The sequence below is a fragment of the Oreochromis aureus genome, linkage group 7, assembly GCF_013358895.1.
Source record: "Oreochromis aureus strain Israel breed Guangdong linkage group 7, ZZ_aureus, whole genome shotgun sequence".
NCBI lineage: Eukaryota > Metazoa > Chordata > Actinopteri > Cichliformes > Cichlidae > Oreochromis > Oreochromis aureus.
The window spans coordinates 5,497,281-5,510,775 of record NC_052948.1 but is presented as its reverse complement, the minus strand read 5'-3'; the positions used below and the strand labels follow the sequence as shown (position 1 = coordinate 5,510,775).

General features: G+C 40.1%; 1 protein-coding gene and 1 long non-coding RNA gene across 2 annotated transcripts in view; one reads left to right on the top strand and one right to left on the bottom strand.

Annotated features, from left to right (window-relative positions):
- Positions 1-12,724, top strand: part of mrpl23 (mitochondrial ribosomal protein L23) — a 59,052-nt gene extending 46,328 nt beyond the window's left edge. Inside the window, exon 5 of the mRNA XM_031756499.2 lies at positions 11,727-12,724. Within this exon, the coding sequence (XP_031612359.1) occupies positions 11,727-11,891 (165 nt within the window). The 3' untranslated portion in view covers positions 11,892-12,724. The remainder of the gene's footprint in view (positions 1-11,726) is intronic.
- On the bottom strand, positions 2,276-6,567 carry LOC120441313. The gene is made up of 3 exons (XR_005613978.1): positions 6,541-6,567; positions 2,476-2,713; positions 2,276-2,353 (listed from the first exon to the last, which is right to left on the bottom strand). It is a non-coding gene; the product is annotated as an uncharacterized LOC120441313 (long non-coding RNA).
- Positions 12,725-13,495: the final 771 nt, after the last annotated feature.

Genomic DNA, 13,495 nt, shown 5'->3' with positions numbered 1-13,495 from the left:
GCAGAACCATTGTCTGAATGCGTTGTTGTGCCAAACACATTTGTTTATAATGTACATTTTTTGTTTCCATTGGTGACCACACCTCCCAATACTGTGCACTGAACTGCACTGTAAACCCGAATAAGTTACCAGAACTCAAAAAAATTGAGGCAATCGATTGCCTCAATTTTTTTGAGTTGATCAACTTAAAAGTCAAATTTTTCCAGAACATAAAAGTTTGGATTACATGGTACTTGTATCGTTTGAGAACGGTCAACTCAAATATTTGCAGTTAATATGACTTAAAGTTTCAAGTTTACAAATTCAAAGGAACAAGTTCACAGAACTTATAAAAAATAAGTACACAACCACAACATTTTTATGTTAACAAAACTCAAACGTTTATTAGTTTGTGTTGTCATTATTTTAAGTACACCATAGTCAAATATGTTGAATACTTGATACTTAAAAACATGTGACTCAAAACTTAAAATTTTTGAGGCAATTGATTGCCTCAATTACACTGAGTATCGGTAACTTAATATGCAAAAGTCATAAACATCTGCCATTGAACAGTATCTTGCCTGCTCCCTTTTAGCACATTATGTTGAAATTAAATACATTTTTTTAAATTAAATAAATAAAAAATAATTAACAAAAACATTTATAAATTAAAATAACCAGACCAAAAATTGTTTAGTCAGGAAAACTGTCAGAGTAATAAAAAATAATGCCTAATAATAATAATAAATAATATCAAAATGTGCTTTTGGCTCTCTGGCTAACATCTGAATAAGGCAACAGGGCAGCAATTTGAGTGAATTACAATGCTATTTGTTTTACATTATCCAGCATCAAACAGTGAAATTTAGGTCATCTTGCGCAGCCCACAATGTTTTAGAAATAGTGTTACGAAAAACATTAAAACATTCAAAAAATTAGTGTTGCTTTGCATTATGTTAATGAGGACAAAGGCACGTTGTATAGTTTGGACCTATTGGCTGAACACCTGTAGAGTAATGCAATAACGTTTTGAGGCATTATTTAGATAAAAGGAGAGAACTTTGAACTAGCCTTTTATAATGCTTTACCCTGCATCCTTCTTTCAGATGAGTTCCTACATAACCAAGTCATTCTTGAGGGTCTGTAACCTGGGTGACAGTTTACCACTTTCTAGACCAAGTAAAATCTTTTGAGTAAATTCTAAAGTGTTGGTCAGGGCTTTGGGGTAGCTGAGGTGAAGTGCATAGATCAGTCCAAACATTACCAGGAAGGCTTCACCAAATCTGGGAGACTGACCACGGCATCACTTTCAATGACGACAGAGATTTTCACAGGTTGGTAGTGAACTGGACTTGTGGTGTCATGGTCACTGATGACAGTGAAGAGGGCCACTTCAACACCATCAAGCTCCAACTCATCAGGTTCGTCCTGAATGAATGAAAAAGAGATACTAATCACAATCTAACCCAAGAAATACAACAGACGACATATAATTTTTCATTTTACCAACTCCCGTTGAGATCCAATACCTCTTTTACAAGGGAGACCTGGGTCTCACTGTAAGAGGTGAAAAACAGAATATCCATGTTCTGCACACATAAATCAGCTAATTCACCAGAGAATCAAGTGGTGTGAGATAGACTGAAACTAAGCTAAAGGAAATACACAGGAAAATGTTTTACTAAACATCTTATCACTTTCAACAAAACACCAATTCAGTTCATTCGTAGTGAGGCGACAGAAAAGACCATACATGGAAACCGTATGGGTAGACTAAACAAAGGTAAGTCCAAACAGTGCATCAAAATACATGTTTGTACTTTGATGCACTGTTTATATACACAGTAGTGTCTGTTAGATACTTAAGGACACTCACAGTGCAGGTTCTGAAAAATCCAGAGACATCCTCACGCAGATAGACAGGAAGGGCGTGGAGAACGGTAGTGCGCTTGGTGTGGATATCATGGATTTCCTATTGCCAGATAAAAACAGAATTGTATATACTGGTGAGTTTACTGAACAACAACAACAACAATCAAATCAGAACATATGTCCACAAATAACCTGTTCACATCTTTAATACAGTCAGACAAATAGCAAACACAAAGTGGACTAATAGCAAAATTCAAAAAGCTCATTTAAATCATTGAACCTGTCCAATGTTCCACTGGTTCAGCCTATGAAATGTGTAATTAATTATTACCTGTTCATCGTGAATTCTTAGAATTTCAGCCAGGGCATCTGCTGTCTTCCCAGTTTTTGATGCCTTCTGTCTGAATAAGGTCATCAGTCAAGGAAGATGGCGGTCAAGTTCAGCGTAGAATGTATTGGGCAGGTTCTGATTTGTAATCCGCTGAAACTCTGCATACAACTACAGCAGAAGGACAATACAGTTCAATTTGAAGAATCTCGCACACCTTTATAAAGCAGCAAAAAGCTGCCACATGAGTAAGAATTACAATTTTCATTTTAAAGAGGGCTGATCCATATTACCTCAGACTCCATTTTTAGAGCAGGCCAGAGGTCCAAGAGCTCCTTCACTGGTGGGCAGGACATCACTATGGTTTGTCTGCGCAGGGGAAATGTGGTCTCCATCAACTTTCTAATGAGGGGCAGGTTCTTCTCAGCCTTCTTGACTTCTTCAACAATTGCTTGCCTCAACTGGTCAAGGCTTGAAGGATCCTTTCCTTGGGGAAAGTTTGGTAGGAAGTTGACTTCTGCTCGCTTGGGTCTTTTAATGTTGGAATGTGAAGGTTCATTATCAGGATTACTTCTACTTCTTTTCCCAGCATTAACAGTGACCTCCTGACATCCAGCCCGTCTCATCTTGGTCCTATAATTGCCCATCTTAAACTTGATACTATTTTTCCATCCATTCCAGCCAGTCTCAGATCCTGCTTCCTTCAAGCAGGGATGTTTGGCTACGAGAGCCTCAGCAGCTTTTGCAATCTCTTTATCACTTGGGTAAGCCTTAAAACTATACATAGTAGATGCAAGCTTTTCTAAAATGTCGTGCTTGAGGTCTCTAGTCAGCTTAAGGTGTCTGTTGCTCCTCTCATATTCGGCATTTCCATGTTGAAGTTTCAGTTCAACATCAAATGCAAATGTGGGAACTGGAAAAGGACCTTGAGGCCACCTACTAAGACGTTCAGGAGATGACACATCTGAAAGTAGATCAGTAGACGCAGTAGAGCTGGAGTCTTCTGAAAGTGAGATGTGCACAACAGCTTTTTCTGGCAATTCCTCAATGTCCGCAAGGGAAGTAAGTTTCCCGTCAAAGTCTGGATCTTCATAAAGCAAACTGAAGTCAAGGTCGATTTCCAGCTGTTCTTTTATAATCTTGATCAGTGCATCAACAGAGGCTGGTCGTGAGCTGAGTTTTAATTTTCTAGCCCGGTCTGTCTCAACAACACGAATAAGCATTGGTTGTTGGGGAGGTGCAGCTGCCATTGTACTAATGAAAAGACAAAATCAGGATGTTAAAAGGTACGATATAGAATATATTAATTGCTCAATTATACAGAAAATGAATACAAACACAATAACTAATAAATAAAAGAACCATTCATTATTACCTTAACTCAGTTCTGTCTCACTTGAATGAACCGCTTGGGGGTCAGCAGCAGCGAGTCGTCTATCGTGTATGCCGAGAGAGGGACTGTATCGTTGAGATCAGACTGCAGGTGGATTGACAGGCTTGTGTCAGCAGTTGACAGCTCATAGGACCGCAGATGTTCAACATACCAGGACTCATAGTCACAACACAGAAAAGATACATTGTGATTCACAAGGTAGATCTGTTTTATTTTGCTAAATTTAGACAGTCCACCACTGACTCCTACAGACAGAAACATTCCACAGACATAGTCTGTGCCATCAATGGTCACCTTTGATGTCTTGTAGATTGTGTCACTAGTTGTTTGTTCTCTAATGTGTGCTTGAGCAACCTCTGGTAGAGCTGAAACCAGAACAGAGTCAACCCTGGATGCCTGAGTTTTTGGCTTGAAAAATGATGGCGCAGCAAGATGATATGCCATCATGTGTTGGTGTCTGACTGCCATTGTCTTCAAAATATTTTTGAAGTTTTGAGTGTCATGCACCACTCTTTTGAAAAAGCGGTGCTTGGCCTCAAACCGCATGGTCCAAACGTGCAGCAGGGGCCCAAAGCACTTAACTAGAGCAGGATAATGCTCCACGTAGTGATGTTTAGGACGGAGCCTAACCTCAGGGAAAACCTCTAGCAGTGCCTGTCTATGATCACTGATTTTGCACACAAAATAGTCTAAGGTTTCATCAGTAAATGATGGGCACAGTGCTAACTCTACCACCTCTTTCAGTTCCATCAAAACTGCCCATACCTTATCACCCTCTGGTACTACACTGCCAACAAGCAATGGAAGAAGTCTGAGCAGAGTGGCATTTTCATGTCCATTACCGCCAATCGTTCCTCGAGAAAGAAACATTTTTGGAAGGGGCTGAGGTCTATCCACTTTATCGGTGTGCTGATATGGGAATGATGTAATCTTGTGATTCAAATACTCCAAAGTGAAGTACTTCAGCCGGATCATCTCTTTAACACAAAGAGAAAGCTCCATGGGAACAATACCTTCCAGAAGATCATGGAGTATATCTGGAGGAAACCCCGTGATTGTGTGGAAGTAATTCAGGGACTCACGCAAAAAACACAGCCACCTTTAACACCAAAGTGGCTGCTCAAAGTGTCACTTTCTTGAATGGTTTGTACATGTAGGTCATGGCTGGCTTCGGTTCTCTGAGGAAACCTTCTCTCTGACTTCAATTACTTGAAACTGTTCAATTGAGCCCATACAGAATCTGCAAACATGGCCTGCTCTAAATGACTCTACAAAGCCACCTAATCCATGAGCAGCCAAATTGTCAGCAGAAACACAAAAGATGGTGCCTCTGACATTCTGGCCAACTCTTTCAATGAAGACACCGTCTTGTTCCAGAGTACAAACATCACGCAGCAATGGAGCAAGTACAGCTGCATATCCATACTTACGGAGGTCTGTCACTTTTACCAGTATTGCTAGCTGTATAGCATGTAATGCTGATCGGTATTTTGGTGGTACATTAGCGAGGACCCAATATACAGCGCAAAGTTTGTGAATTTTATGATGTGCCAAGTGGATTGGCAATTTCAAGCTCATCAATATATAGCTGGAGTGGTAGGATGAGATCCCCTGTTGACAGTAAGTCATTTTCAAGGAAATGAGAGCCATCAGAGCATGATGCATATTGACCAGATGCAGTATTTGGTTCAGTAATCTTCTTAAGAATGTCTGTGTTTTTAAACAACTCTTGAATCATTGAAAGGATAGGAACATACATGCTGGTATGTCCAGGTTGATCCAGCTGATACTCCACTGGCATTACACAAGGGTAGTTGCACTCAATAAAGGTTTTTCTGCGCTTGGTTGAACTCAACTCAGCACCTTTAGAGGTTGATGTAGACAGAACATTGCAGTCCATGACAGTGGCAACAACTTCACTCAGTGTAGGTTCTGCAATACTGTGACCGTTTCTCTGCAATATGTCACTAACTGCCTCTTTGATCAACGGCTCAGATAAGGAGAAGATCTGATTCAAGTGTTCTACTATTTCTTGAGTAGCCGTGTTTGAGACATGGAGGATAGCCTGCATCTTTAGGAATAAGGAAGACACATTTTTTTTAAGTTGATTTCTTAGACTGTCAGTGTCACACTGATCATCATTCCCCACTTCCGTGCTCTGGCCTGGGCATTCTTCATGCAAGTCACTAGCTACTTCAGAAATACTGGCTTGGAGATTATGGGGATCCTCACTGACAATATCACTTTGAAAGTCTGTTGCAAGACTTGCTTGGTGTGCTCTACTTTTATGGGAATTGAATGAAGAGTACACATTTGTGCTATATCTACAATCCTTATATGGGCATGTCACTGTTTCATGATTTTTCAAATGCTTTCTGAGATGACTGAAAAGGCCTGTTTCAGAAAAGGGTTGCTGAAATGTGCATAAAGGGCATTTAAATAACACAGGCCTCTGACTCTGCTCTGCACAACTGCTAAGTTGTGCTGTATGATATCTTGACAAATGAGTACTCAGTGCATTAAGTGTCTGAAATGTACAAATGCAATCAGTGTAGAGGCATGGAAGAGGGCTGATTCAGGAATAGTGGCTGTGCTGCAGCCTGTAGTGTCTAAATAACTGTATTCTGGAGGTGAAGGAAGCTGCGCACAACTTACACTGCCAGATCATGTTGGAAACAAAACAGAACTCCTTATACTTACAACTTAAGTTATATTAATAAGTGATAAATAATAACAATAAGTGAATTACTATTAGCTCACAAAAACATGGTCATGGACTACAGCTAACACTGCTTTAAAATGGCAACCTGTTTTCCTCAAAACAATTTGTTTTATTTAAGAATCTATAGGTGGAAAATAGCATAAGTAAAGTTGGTTTAGTAGTTAGTTTAACATATTTTTAAGACAACTCGAGAGAGAGCGAGAGAGGTGATTGGTAGAAGAATTCACAAACAAAATGAATTACCTGGTATCTTTATCACATCCCCAGTTCTCTGCCTTGACTCTGTCTTAATTCTTGAAGCTGGAACATAGAGATCCAAAGGCATAAACTGATGAACAATTAAAAAGCATCCAAACGGTGACCAATTATAAATACTTCCATTTATAATTTTTCCCTGTTAATGATCTTTTTCATTTAATCCCCAAAGTGTGAATGCATCTCTAGTTAAGATACTAAAGCCATCGAGCAAATATTACAATACTGAAGAAAAGCAGCAGCACTTGAACTTTAACGGCATGGTTAAATAAACAACAACGCCATTTCTACAAACTAAAGCCTTACTGATGAGAGGTTCCCCCAAACATATGTTATTTGAAATTATTTAATGTGCATACACAGTTAATGTCAAAAATGTCAGGCTCCTCATCACTGCTTCTCTCTCCGAATGAGTCTGGTTGTTTTGATTGACAGGTTTGTTTTTTAGGACCTTAGTGATCCAAGAGTGCCAATTGGTTGGCAGAAGTTGATTGACAAGTGATTCCACTAATTAGGCAAAGTGAGAGGAGACCATGCGTGGGCCCTGCTCTTTCATTGGCCCTCTAACTCTGGCTTGTGAACAACGTGGCTCGTCAGAGCAGGTGTATTAGAAGGATGAGTTTCCCGATCATTCTACGGGGTAAAGTGACTGATATATATAAAAAACACCTATCGAGACCGTTGCTCAAACGCCTAATACACCTGCACCACTTATTCGCACATATAGTTTAAAATATAGCGTTTCTAACAAGAAAACGGGTTGAAAGCACTCTCACTGCAGACAGGTATCTCCGCTGTGTAACTGCAGGGACAACGGGCTTGTTTGGACCCAACTATTCTGAGTCATGAGAGGGGGTTTCAAAATTTAGAGAGATTAAAACACTTTGTTTCATACTAGGCGACCGGGCGCCACCTCTAGAACAAGTAGTATCTAACTTTTTAAACAGCCTCATGACCCTCATTACAACAACTTAATGCTAGCTCTGCAAGCGCAAACTTTCCTTCGGGAGAGCAGCAAAGCACATAAAAACACGGACCCGACATTTCTGCTATTCTTTTCGACACGCACCCAAAATACAACTAAATATTCGTATTTTAACAATAAACTAATATCAACATTGAAAACTTACTGTAAGTCCAGTGATGCTAGTTGCTGCCGTTAGGTCCAACTTTCTCCAGTCGTCAGTGTTGCCTCTTTGGTGCTGTTTCCCGCCCATATACCTTTACTTCTTCTGTTTCGTATTTTTTTCCAAATAGCGGTAAACCATCAGTGTATAATGCTCATTAGCGCCGCCTTCGCTTCGGAGGGTGAATCAGAGATTAACTCGAATAAAAATTGATCCTGCAGCTGCTCAACACTTACGGAAAAAATTAAAAATATATATATAGGATACATTGATAAGACAATGAATATTAAAATAAATACATTTTGTCTTCCACTAATGCATTTAAGACAATTTGATTTTACTTATTTGGTGAAACACTTTGAGATTATATTGTATTTTAGCATGTGCTACATAAATTAAGTTTATTATTAAATCCTACCTACTTGAAATAACAAAAAAAACAGGACTTTACCATTCTTATATGTCCTAACTTAACTGTGTTACGTTGTGCTTAAGTTATGATTTTAAGTGATGCTTACTTAATATAGAAATAGTTCAATTCAATCAAAAATTATTAGTTTCATTTACTCAAAAAGGAAGAACATGTTACACGAACTTGACATATTTAAGTTAACAGAACTTTTTAAAGACTTTGAGTATACACTACTTAATCTATTTAATTACTTTGAACATTCGGGTTTACAGTGTGTGGAATCCCCCAGGCATCTATACTGGGACCTGTCTTTTTTTGTGTGATGTTACCGCTGGGTCACATTAGGCAGCAATACAATATTTCATTCCACTGCTATGCCGATGAAATGCAGCTCTATGTTCCACTTCGTTTTTGTTTTCAAACTTATATAATGTCGAACGGTTATTAAGAAATGGATGTGTGCGTTTCAGACAAAACAAGAATTTGTATAATTGGCACAGACAAGCTGCATCCTGGATGCAGGGGTGGCTACAGTGCTGGCTGTAGCTCAGGAGGTACAGCAGGTCATTTACTAATCGGAAGGTTGGTGTTTCAATATTACCGTATGAATGTGTGTGAAAGTTGGATAGAAAGGCACTTGCTTAGTAAAAGCACAAAAAGTGCTTGTATGAATGGATGAATGAGGTAAGTTGTTTAAAGCTCTTTGAGGGCTCAGGTAGAGTAGAAAAGCGCTATATAAGAACCAGTCCATTTACTGTTCTTGTGGTCTTTTATTTGCACATATTAAATCAGCTGTTCAAAACCTGAGGTTGATTTTTGATTCTAGTCTCACTTTTCAGAAACACTCAAATAAGATCACCAAGGCTTGATACTACCACCTTTGGAATATTGCGAGGATCCGTTTAGTACAATGTTTCAGTGACTGTAGAGTATTTCCTCTTGTTTTGATTTTTGTAATGATCTTCTAACTGGTATCAGTCGACCAGTTAAGTCAGTGGTTCCCAAACTTTTTTGCCAGGCCCCCTTTTTACAAGAAAAATGTTCGCCCCCCCCGCACAAACACATCCTCCAACACACACACCCATTTTTTGTTTACAAACTCCATTGCGGTTTATTTCACACCTCAAACATTTAGTAAACAATTAAGCAAATACAAGTAAACGGCAATAAATTACAGGTAGTAATAAAATATACCACTAACTCTTTTACGCTACGTCCACAACTACACGGGTATTTTTGAAAACTCAGCTGTTTCTATGCGTTTGGGCTTTTCGTCAACACGTAAACGGCGTTGCGATTCACCGAAAACGGAGATTATTTAAAACTCCTTTTTTGTGTTTACGTGTGGACGAGGATTACAGAGTTCGTCATGCAACGTCAAGGTTATGTGCCTTTTTTCACGTCACGCTGTGCGCCACGTTATTGTTTACATGAGATGAATTGCAGAATGGCAGATAGAGACAAAATACTGTTAATCTGACTATCTTCAGGTTTTACACGCTTACATACACACGCAGTTACTGTCCCTCCATTCAGAAAGGCAGAGGCTTCACGGTGTAATTATTTTACGTGTAGTTGTTTTTTTTTCCTGGGTAATAATATTCAACATTGCTATCAATACATTTTTCAAAAAATGCCTCTCTGTGCAAAATGGGTTTAAACACATAAACAGCTGTGGGATACTGTTTGTCCGTGATTTGAACAGGGGAACAAATTACGGCAGGATCAGCCTGATATTATTTGTATCCCACTGTAACTTTACTGCATAAACATCATAGTAGCTTGATTTTAGTTCACAAACACTTCTTGTAATAACTTTATTACAAGAAGTGTTTGTGAACTAAAAATCAAGAATGTGGGATACTGTTTGTCCGTGATTTCGAGAGCACAGCGCTGCTCCCGACGCAGGGAAACTAATTTTGCAGGGGAGACCTACCTTGGCACTTGTGCAGGTGAAGCCAAAGGGAAGATATGCTTCACCATATTTTCCTGTCTTTGGTTTGGAAGGAAGTTGGTTTGGAAACATATTTGGCGATGCTTCATCTCCTGCTTTGCGTTTGTGTGGGAGCCCCGTCAAAAACCTGTCCACAGTGTCCAAGCGCTTTTTTTTTTTTTCTTTTCATACCGCGCCCCCCCTGCACTTTGGGAACCTCTGAGTTAAGTGAACATATTCCACCAACTTTAGGGACTTTACACTGCCTGCCCCTTACCTTCAGAAATGTCTTTCCTGGGGAATTGCTTTTATGAAGAAGTGCTCCTGCTTCACCCAGATGGCTTTGTACCACCATGGTTTTCTGCTGTTTCTTGCTAGCTTTAAAATAGAACTGTCATGGTGCTCCCCAGCATCCAGTACATTTAGTTTGATCTGTATCTACCTGCAATTTAGGTTTGTATCCACTGTTTGAGGTGAGTGAAAAGCACCTTTTCGGTAGATTTGAATTGATGTTTATTAATTGCAGTTACAGCAGTGGCAATACAGTCAACACTAATTTTCAAATATTAACATTAATGTAACAGCAGCAAAATATCATTAAATAGTTTTGTTTGTTTTTTTTCTTAAAAAATATTCACCAAACAATGCACAAATTCCTAACACAAAGCTCCCGGGAAAATTAAAATAGGCAGTTATAAGCATTTTTAGAGGGGGTCTCAAGTATTCGCGGATTTCAGCTATTCGCGGGCGGTTGTGGTCCCTAATCCCTGCGAATTCCGGGGGTCGACTGTAGTGGTGTGTTCTTAGCCCGAGGTGTCTGGGTTCAACTGAGAACAGTTAAGAATGGGCTTCAGATGTAACTAAGCACAAATATATAACTCTTGTAGGTGGAGGTTATTATCTCTGTGATTCACTGTAATTTGATTCAATGAGAGAATTGATCCTAGGTTCTTTTAGTGTTTAAATGTATTGACGAATATATTGAGGATTGGGCTTTTACATTTATGTGGTAGATGTTCTACTTTTGTTGGGCAAACTACTAAGTTCTAGCACTTTGCTTAAAATGTAAATGCTTCGTGATAAAAATGACATGTACTTGCATTTTCTCCCATTTTCTCCTTTGACTCTTTTGTTATCAGTCTCAACTGAATTCTTGTTGCCAGGTGTCCACGAGGGACGCTCAGAGAGACAGGCTGTAGATATGTTTGCATGTCTGCATGCATGACCTGTCTCTCTGTGCGTGCGCGCACTTGTGTGCATGTGTGCTGTCTGTACTGTACTCTATGGCAACATGACACGGGCTACATTTTGGCCAGAGATGCATTAGCTATGGCTAGAAATGGGTTGGTATGGAATAAATAATGGATACCATCTTTTCCCTCTGAATAAATCAAGACCAGAGAAATGGACAGAGGAGAGCTAAAATGTGGGAGAAAGTTGGAGAAACTGAAGACAAGAGAGTGAGTGTCTGTGTCATTTGAAGAGTAACATAGAGTGAGAATGATGACACACTTCATTTTTGAAAAAAAATGTGATTTATTTTAGGAAGGTACAGTTTGACATATTTGTTGCACAGAAAGTGATTTACAAGATTGATGGTTTTAGTCTTGACAAACAACCGATTTCTCTCATTAAGGAAGAACACAGTGTTTTTTAAGCTAATTTTTTTTCTCTGTGCTTTCTCTCTTTGCCTCCTCATCAGGCGCTGGGCCAGACATTTACTTTTCCTGACATCTTCCCTGAAAAGGAGCGGGCACCAGCGGAGGGCTCTATGGAGGAGATGCAGGAGAAGTTCATGGAGGACGAAAAGCAGAGGCAGAAACTCGACCCCAGGAGAGGAGGGGTCACCGAGTGGTTTGGACTCTGAGACAGACTATGCGTGTATGTGTGCATTTCATAGGGATCAACATGCATTGACTTACAATATTTTGATGACACTTCTGTTTCTGTAAGAAAGATTTGTAAGTGTGTACGAAACAAGAACGAACATGTGCGTGGGAGACTGCAGCCATGTGTTTCGTGTGTGTGTGTGTGTGTTTGTGTTTGTGTTTGAGAGGCGTCAACTGAGTAACCCGAGCCAGAACAGAATCCGAGGAGGAGGAGAGTGGCCAAGCTCCATCTTTGATGAACCCAACCCACCAAATTTCTATCACCTCAGATGACCTCTTCTCTTCCTCCTCACACTCTACTTTTTCCACCTCCTCTCCTTTTTACCACCATCTCTTTGGCAACAGTGTAATTGCACCTCCTCGCTTTGTTTCTCTCTCTCTCGCTCTCTTTTTTTTGTTTCAGAGGTTTTCTCCCTGTGCCCCTACTCTGTTGTTCCTATTATGCTCATCCCTCCACTATGATCTTCTTCTTTCCCACCAACGACTGTGATGTCCCTAGTAGCCATTATTCTTAGGCTAGTTGGATCTGACTATCTGGGCAGCCCACAGCCTTTTCTCTTTTATGAGTTTGCCTTGGATTAATTGACCACTTAAGGTAAACAACAATTAAAATGTTTGAGCAAAGCGAGCACATGGAAATTGCAGGAGGGTTATATTGCAGCATTTTGTGGTAGCTCGTCTTGCTGTAACTCTGGAAAAAGATTGTACTCTGTGTGTGTGTATCTTTGCCTACCGTGCAAGACTTACCAGTGAAATTGTCCTATTGTAAATGCTGCTGGAATAAGACCCAATAAACAGTCACTTGCTCTGCTTTGTCTTGTGTTGTCCTTTCTTCATCTCCCACGACTGCTGTGTTGAAAAACTGCCACTTTGAGATTCTGTTTGCTGCACAAGTTTGCCTGCACAAGTGCCAATGTGGTCTGGTAGCTGTTTTGACAAAGTAATGATCTGTGTTTGAATCCAGCCAGTGGAGGACGGAGCTCTGTTACGGTAATGAAGCCCATAAAAGGGAGGGACTTCTCCTGGGCACCCTCAGACCCTCCATTATACTGAAAGGCCAAGGTTACTGTAAGTGTCCCCCAGCCGTGACCACTAATGCTTGCTGGCTAATACAAAGGTCCAGTCCCTGACCTCACCCAGCCAACTCATCTATCACTAAGGAGAATGTCAATATTGATCCTGTTGGCCCTTTGTCTGCTGCCTGGAACCACTCACCCCCTGTGTTACTATAAAGCAATCTGATTTGGAATGAAACAAGACTCCAGTTACACAGCCCCTCCATTTCTCGCTCTTTCCCTTGTTCTCACTTTTTCACTTTTTTATTTTCTTCTTTCTTTGCTCCACTCTCTTGTTGCCCAACCTGAACCTCCAGAGAAACAGCTGCTTAACCAACTGAGAGAGAGTCCAAATTCCTTTTCTCGCTCTCCCCCTGGCCTGAACAGACCCCACATGAAAGTTGGGAAATCAAGTTGTGGTGTTTTCCAAGTAATTATCTGTTCCTGTTGTCCTCTTGTTCTTTGTCACGGGGAAGCCCTGTTTGTTCTAAAGTCACATACATGCATTGGTACATTAACAGCAACTG